Consider the following 8,461-nt stretch of genomic DNA (forward strand, 5'->3'; position numbering starts at 1 on the left):
TCCCGTTCTCATCTGCCAGAACTGCTCTGCAAATCCAACCAGTGATCACTAAGTGCACGTTATCAGGGAATTTGTTTACAAACTGCACTACTACTCCTGCAGTGCCAAGACTACTCCCATGTTTATCTTTCAGAGATTTTACGGGCATAATGGTGGAAACATGACACTGCATTGCTGGACTTTGTTGTTTTCAGACGCTAAGCACAACAGTTACTTCGTCACTGCTGTACTGTGCTTGTCCTGTGAAGGGGGGGTTTCAAGGCCATCAATGGCCACTGTCCAAGAGGTCTAGACTCATTTTATAAAGACAAAAAGCACAAAGAGTGATTGTCTCACATTTTTTAGTTCCGCAGATCACTTGGCTTTTGGACTCATGCTTCGTAGCACAAAGTAAGGGATGTTATAATGACCCAGAAAACTACGGTCTGTCATGCTTGAGCTTTTCCTTTATTATTTGATTGTCTAATATTCTTTAGGGGTAATTTCTTACATACAATCTTATACTAATTTGGTAAAAAAGATACCAGCAGAAGGGGAATGAGGGAAGAGAAAGAGATGGGGATGCAGAGGGTGGGTATGAATGACAGATCAGGGATGAGAAGACAGATATCAGGTGTAGGCTACAGGGGTAGGACTGGTTTTGTGAACAGAAGGGAATTAAAGACCATGATGGCAGGAAGTAAAGGATGGATCTAGCCTGCAACATGGAAAAGCAGATAAAGTTTGAGACTCAAGAAGAACTGATAGTAAGGAAGAAAAGAAGAAGAGGAGATCAAGAAAAGACACAATAGAAATGAAAGCTCATTTATTTTTATTTTCCAGCCCAAAGAGACCAATTTTTTTCTACTTAAAGTATACGGTATGTGTTTCAGCTGATTAGTTCAGGGCAAGGAGAAAAAAAATCCCTGTCAAAGCTTTCATTCACTGAAAGATGCAGTTTGGAGTAGCTAAAAATATTTGTGGATTAAGCACATAGATTTGGCTATAACAGGAAATAATGATTTGGAAATGTTGGAATAAACCTTTTCATAATATCCACAGCAATTTTTATTTCTCATTTGTGATAAAAGGCAAAAGTTTAAATTCAAGCAGTAATAGTATCAACACTGACTGCTACTGGTGACATCCCAGTTGTAACAGCAGTGCATCCAGGATGCATCCTTCAGGATGCAGGAGACCTTGGTTCAAGCCCTTTCTCTACCTGCAGACATTTGCACCCGTATCTCCTACAACACTGTTCTGTGGGTGTTTTTGGGTGTGCTGCTTTTGCTTGCTTCTGCTGATGCCGTGCCTCTTTGCATATACATTTACTTTGCACGTGGCTATATATTGTTGTAGAGAGGGGGCGTTCTTCCTAGTGTGGTGCCCAAAGCACCAGGTGATAAAGCCATCGTCTCACGCACAATCTCTCTGCTGCAGCAGGCTGCGAAATTTGCTAAGGAAATCTAAATGAGTGAGAAAAAAACACTAAGAACAATTCAGCCTGCAATAGCTCGTTGGTTAGGATGCTTTCCTGAGAAGGAGGTTTAATTCTGCCCAGGACTCAAACCAATACTTTACTGTTTGTGAGCGAGGGCATCTTTCACTCCTTCAGCTGCTTTGGGAACTTGGTGTTTCAGTATGCTGAAAATGGCAAACAGCAAAACTTTCAGGGACCATAGCCGGTAACAACATCTAAGGATATGAAGAAAGGTGCTCCAAAAATCAATGATGTTCAGATTTTCATTTCAGAAATAAGAAACTGGTATGATTAGTGTTGTTCCTTTTGTTTAATGTGAGGTTGTCCAAGAAGAAAACAACCACATTTCTGATCAGATGATGAACTGAAAAAGCAGCTACTGACTCAGTCCTAGGTAGTGGTTTTTATTTTCTTGAAAATGATGCTTCCATGGCCTTGAAGTGCTACAGAAGTGCCCTGACCCTCAGTGATTTCAGGGGCCCGCCATCGAGAGAGCTTGGAAATCCATGAGGATTGAGAGTGTAATGTCTGCCAAGGACCTTCAGCAGTCTCAGTAAATGAATGAGCTGAATCTCCCCAACCTAAGCATCAAAAGCAATCATACCTTAAAGGGCAGCTGTGCCAGCTGACCCCAAGCAGAGATCCCACCCAAAGCTTAAGAGCAAACCTGGCAGGGAACCAAGTCAAGAGCAACAGCAAAAAGATAGCAAACCCCCCCATTTTTGGCATGTCCCAATCTAAACATACATAGCAACTCAAAATCCTTCTTCAAAAATACTGTAAAAATGTCCCAGTTCCCTGCTGAATTAACATACCCTTGTGAGCAAGAGTGTCAGGGCTGTTTATAGAACGATCTCATTCATACAAACTAAGTAGCATCTAGCTGGTATCTGTTCCTTTTTGTGTGCTTTTTCCTCCCTTTCCGAACACAGTAACAGCATCAAGCAGTGATACTTGAAGGAGGTGCCAGTTGCCCAGCAAAAGTGGTCTTCAGCCACCAGCTATCAAAATTACCCTGCAGATTTCAGGCAGAGTTTAAAGCAATGACTTAAAGAAGGCTTGCCTATTGAAATGTCTTTATATGAGTCCACAGGTCCTTGCTGAAAGACCTAGATGAACTATTGCACCTGGCTGCATGCAGATGTGGCAGTCCCTTCTGCTTTTACATAGGACCCAGGCAAAATGGGTGACTTCCCAGTAGTGCCCAAAGCCCATTTGCAGAAGTGACTTGGGCATTTAAGGCCTCCCAGCCCTATAGCAGCTGTACTCTCTGTTCCTCCTGTGAATTTACCAAAGCACCCTGGGTCTATGCTGCGTGAGAAGAGGCTGTGCAGAATGAAGCTGGCTCAACTTCTCTTTCTTCTCTGAGAGTTCCTCCTAAACCTCTCGGGTAAAGGCACGTGGCCAGCGTGTCCTCTGGTAACAATCTGTCATTTTACTGGTATGTGCTGCAAAATGTCTCTAGATCCCCATGTTCCTGCTGGGTGTTGTGGAATCAGAGGCACACACACCAGGGCCTGGAAATCTGAGCTGCTTTGAGGAGGATGGAGATCCCCCAGAGGACTCTCTCAGAGGAGATCAGGCTTCTTTCTGGCCATGCTGATATTTCATGTCTTCACTGCTGCCTGCAGCATGGTTTAGAGGTAGCAAAACTAGCTGTAAACTAGAGCTTAATACAGGCTAATTTAGCTTAATTGCTCAATTTTCAACCAGAGCAAAAGTCATGAGGCCCCTGGCATCTTTAACATATGCTGGAATAAGGCAGCTGGGAATAGTGTTATAGGCTGGTTCCCTGGCTGTCTTCCCACTCCGTACGTGTCCTACATCCACAGACACACTGAACAACCCGGGCTGTCATATTTAAGTACCTATAAAAAATGATGTTTGAAAGGTCCCTAGTGATCCAAGCTTGAAAGCAGCCAAAGAGTGACTAGACTAAATGCAGACTCACATGCACGATCTACGTGAATCCGTAGCTCTGCTACATTATGCTGCCACAACAGTACAGACACAGCACATTCCACTTTTATGGAGCTTTTTTAGTTTAAAGAGCTAAGTGGTCTTCCATTTCCACTTACAAGAAGCTAATTCATTTGACTACGTGATATACTCCAGAAAATTTGCTAGATGCATGTTAGACGTACAGAAAAAGAAATTCCCTTTTTAAGGTGTATTTTCCGCTATAAATTATGCCAGCACTCGGTGATACTCACACCCAGTAACCTGCAGCATGAAGTTCTACTGTAATGAGTGCACCTAGACTAGCACGAGCTCTTTCTGGCACCAAGTCTTTCTACTCCATCCCAATGTGCTGAGCCTTACTGTACACATTTTCCTGCACATCCGTCTCATACGGGTCAAGGAATGGTAAATATGAAATGGCTTTGTCCTCTGCCTATCAAAAGAGAGGAGATTACTGTCAGAGACCAGAAATAGTCATGATGTCACCCTGCGCGTACATCCAGCAGAAAGCAAAACAATGACTAGAATGGGTGGAAGGGCTGCCAAGACCCCATAGCAAAAGCAACATCTGAGCTGAGATTTTGATACTAAGGAAAGGGGCATGAGGATAGACAGACTTCTCTAACATACTGGAGCTCCAGAATTTAAAGACAGCCTTGTGATTTGATCAAGAGTGTCATCTCTTTACCCTGTATATTATTCACACTCTCCTTAGTATATACAAACTATCTCAAATGTTTAATTTTCTGGGGGGGATGCTTAAGTCCCCTCAGATGTAAAGACCATAGGAAGCACTGATGATACTGCTGCATCACATGCATTACATTTTGCCATTTACCTGCACAAATGTTAATAATTTTGTATAGGGAGAAATAGAAGTGTAGCCAAATTCAGTCCCAGTCTGTGCCATGAGAGCTCTAGATCTCAGATACATAGCATGACTTACCTGAGCCCAAAAAGAGGCATGACCAGCACACCAGGATTTCTCTGTGCCTTTGTGCCTCCATCGGTATCCTCCTCTGTGCCCAAGAGGTTCCAGTACATCTCCAGGCTGCATTTTTCTGGTTCCCAGTATGCCCACTCTGCCTTGCAAATCCATAAATGCTGGCTGTAAAAGCGGCATTTTGGACCCTGAGCTAACAGAGCAAAAGATTATATTGACCCAGCAGGACAAATTACACCTTTTTGCATCTTCTGCCAGCACAAAAGGCATAGCCTGAGCCCACAGTCAGATCCAGTGCCTTGTGCCCCACCATATCCATGCTGCCACATTCCCTTTCTCTTAGCAACACTACGTGACGCTTTCACTCGCAAGTGGACAACAGGACCAAGCTACACTACACTGAATTAAGACTTTGTGTCTGGGGATAATGCAGGGCTTTTTCTTGAGTCTCATGGAAAGGAGCAGCATTAGCAGGAAGCTCTCTAGCAATGGGCACCTTCCACCATGCTGGGGCTCACGAGGCTGCACAGGTAACAAGACTGGGACTGGTAAAAGTGACACTGTGACCAAGCTGATGCCCCAAAAAGACATTCAAAAGCAAAAAAATCATCACACAATTCTCACTAGTAAAAAAGCAAAGCAGGCAAGGAGTGGACAAGGAACAAAGGCCAATGTTTTCCAGCTCGGCTCGCCTTTCAGTGCCTGGTTTTTGAATGCCCCACCAGAGACGCCAAGAAGGTGCATACAGATTGTGAGTATTCACACTGCATGTGCTCATTTTAGATGCCTGAAGATGGGGACATTGCAGTGTGACTGAAAGCCCCGGTGGCAAGGTGCCACCATCAACGACCATCAAACCTTTCTGCTGTTTATGGCATGCTGAGCTCAGCAATTCATGTGAAATAATTGCTCTTACTGTCATGCCAGGGTCATGTTCAAAGGAGTAGTTTTTAGGCTGTTCTACATTGTATCCAGCACATGCCTGCTCCTCGCTGATACTGGGAGACATGAGTGATGCACACTGCTTGGGTTGACACTATGAGGGTGGCCTGGAGGCTTCCTCTGAACCAGATTAACTTGAAATCCATGTTGTGAGCCTGCAAATATGGCCTGAGAAACAGCCAGAGCAGGACATCCGTGGGGCCCCACTTTCCTAGCCATGCTCTGCGTCTCCCAGGCAGCCACCAGGTGCATTCCCAGAGCATTCCTCCATGAAACAGCCATTGGCAAAGACGGCAGCAGGATGCAAAGTCCACTGTGCTTATGGCTACATAGAAGCCAGACTTTCATGCCAGCATAGGTGCAATCATTGGAAGAAAGGACCTTTGTGTGACAGGGCTGATATCCTCCTCTGAGCCAGGGCTCTGGCTGCTTTGCGTTCTTCCTTATGTCCTAGCTGCAGATACTTTGTTTTCCAAAGAAAGGAGGGAAAATAGACCTTCTGCAACACACTTCTCTGTCAGGAGAGCTTTCCCGTCAGCACAGGACAGACATCATTTCTGTCATACTTTCATGGAGTCTCTGCTACACAGAGGGGAAAGAGGAGGACAGCCGGTCATGTCCCTGTCCTGTCTGGCCATGCTGTAGCCCTCAGGACCATGGCTCCTTCTATCTTTGCTGCTGGTTCACCAGCACAAACTCCCCATCACTTCTGTGCGGGGTTCTGCCCGCCTTCAGAGGCTGTACCACATGCCCTGCAGTGAGTCATGCCCCCGTTCCAAAGGGACTCAGGCTCAAGAGGGGATCAATGCTCACGGTACGTCTGAGACCCAGGGAGAAGCTTTCTATTCCAACAGCTCATTCAATCAAAGTGCAATCATTTAGTCAATGTTTTTCCACATGTTGTCTGACAGTCATTTCTGTTTCTTTTTCAGTGGAGTCCAATGAGATCACAAAACAATAACCTACTTTCTCTAAATTCTGCCTTTATTGCTAAGTTTGATAAAATGTCATTATTTAAATTGACCTGTAATGCCTGAAGGGGGTGATTTACAACCACCTAACCCTCTCCAATTTTGCCATGAAACCACTGCCAAATGCTTCTTTGAGCATTTCTAAATTCAGTTTGTCAGATTTTCATTGCTCATCCTGTTGATCAGGCAGACGGAGGCACATTTTTTCCAGTCTTGCTTTCTACTAATCCGCATGAGTAGTGATTGTAACTGAAGGCTATTAAACCTCATTTAATTCAAATGTAACGTGATTCTCCAACGGTCCCACTGGGGAGGCAGGGTAGACAAGTGATCACGCCATGACAGTCCCCAGGACGCCCGCCCTGCTCAGCAGCCCAGAGATGAGCAGGATCATGGAAGGGCGACACTCAGGGACTGAAATAAAAGGCAAAGAGCAGATGCCAAAGGGAGTGGCATGGCCCCACCAACATCTGTATCCCCATATACCCAAGATCCTGCAAATGGGTCCTGCTGGCAGATGCCCTGGTTGAGAGGTGGGAGCAAACGCAGCTGCCTTGCCCTCCTTTCCCTCTGGAGAAGGCACGGAGGGGGGCACGGCACGGTGGTTTCTGTCTCCACACACGTATTAACACCAGCTGCCAGAGGACACCTTCCTCGGTCGCCCTGGACCCCAGCTTTGGGGGTTTAGCTCACCTTACATCAGTGGTGAGGCAGAGCAATGCTGAGCATTATACCCCCATCAGGAATTGAGAAACAGGCTGCAGTACACCGTGGCCAGCCAGGCGTTTCTCAGAGATGAAAGATGTGCTGACCCTGCTGCACTTGGTGGCTTTCCAGCACACGGCAGTGTCCGGACCAGCTCCCTGTACAGCTCGGAGGGCGATGGAGAGGCGACAGCAAGCATCCTCGCCTAACCCCTCTCCCCCTGCCCCCCAGCTCACTCCTCCCGGCCCCACATCCTGCGGCCACTGCTGGCTGCTATGAGGGTGGCCTGGAGGCTTCCTCTGAACCAGATTAACTTGAAATCCATGTTGTGAGCCTGCAAATATGGCCTGAGAAACAGCCAGAGCAGGACACCCGTGGGGCCTCACTTTCCTAGCCATGCTCTGCATCTCCCAGGCAGCCACCAGGTGCATTCCCAGAGCATTCCTCCATGAAACAGCCATTGGCAAAGACGGCAGCAGGATGCAAAGTCCACTGTGCTTATGGCTACATAGAAGCCAGACTTTCATGCCAGCATAGGTGCAATCATTGGAAGAAAGGACCTTTGTGTGACAGGGCTGATATCCTCCTCTGAGCCAGGGCTCTGGCTGCTTTGCGTTCTTCCTTATGTCCTAGCTGCAGATACTTTGTTTTCCAAAGAAAGGAGGGAAAATAGACCTTCTGCAAAACACTTGTCTGTCAGGAGAGCTTTCCCGTCAGCACAGGACAGACATCATTTCTGTCATACTTTCATGGAGTCTCTGCTACACAGAGGGGAAAGAGGAGGACAGCCGGTCATGTCCCTGTCCTGTCTGGCCATGCTGTAGCCCTCAGGACCATGGCTCCTTCTATCTTTGCTGCTGGTTCACCAGCACAAACTCCCCATCACTTCTGTGCGGGGTTCTGCCCGCCTTCAGAGGCTGTACCACATGCCCTGCAGTGAGGCATGCCCCCGTTCCAAAGGGACTCAGGCTCAAGAGGGGATCAATGCTCACGGTACGTCTGAGACCCAGGGAGAAGCTTTCTATTCCAACAGCTCATTCAATCAAAGTGCAATCATTTAGTCAATGTTTTTCCACATGTTGTCTGACAGTCATTTCTGTTTCTTTTTCAGTGGAGTCCAATGAGATCACAAAACAATAACCTACTTTCTCTAAATTCTGCCTTTATTGCTAAGTTTGATAAAATGTCATTATTTAAATTGACCTGTAATGCCTGAAGGGGGTGATTTACAACCACCTAACCCTCTCCAATTTTGCCATGAAACCACTGCCAAATGCTTCTTTGAGCATTTCTAAATTCAGTTTGTCAGATTTTCATTGCTCATCCTGTTGATCAGGCAGACGGAGGCACATTTTTTCCAGTCTTGCTTTCTACTAATCCGCATGAGTAGTGATTGTAACTGAAGGCTATTAAACCTCATTTAATTCAAATGTAACGTGATTCTCCAACGGTCCCACTGGGGAGGCAGGGTCAGCAGTG

The 8,461-nt window shown here is 46.2% G+C and overlaps 1 protein-coding gene across 1 annotated transcript in view; it reads right to left on the reverse strand.

Annotated features, from left to right (window-relative positions):
• The window catches only part of SNRPF (small nuclear ribonucleoprotein polypeptide F), a 33,597-nt gene extending 29,053 nt beyond the window's left edge, over positions 1-4,544 (reverse strand). Inside the window, exons 1-2 of the mRNA XM_009321350.1 lie at positions 4,368-4,544; positions 3,782-3,854 (exon numbers count right to left, since the gene is read on the reverse strand). Coding sequence (XP_009319625.1) covers positions 3,782-3,854; positions 4,368-4,544 — 250 coding nt within the window. The remainder of the gene's footprint in view (positions 1-3,781; positions 3,855-4,367) is intronic.
• Between the last annotated feature and the right edge of the window lie 3,917 nt (positions 4,545-8,461).

Source organism: Pygoscelis adeliae, unplaced genomic scaffold (assembly GCF_000699105.1).
Source record: "Pygoscelis adeliae isolate BGI_AS28 unplaced genomic scaffold, ASM69910v1 Scaffold232, whole genome shotgun sequence".
NCBI classification, from domain to species: domain Eukaryota; kingdom Metazoa; phylum Chordata; class Aves; order Sphenisciformes; family Spheniscidae; genus Pygoscelis; species Pygoscelis adeliae.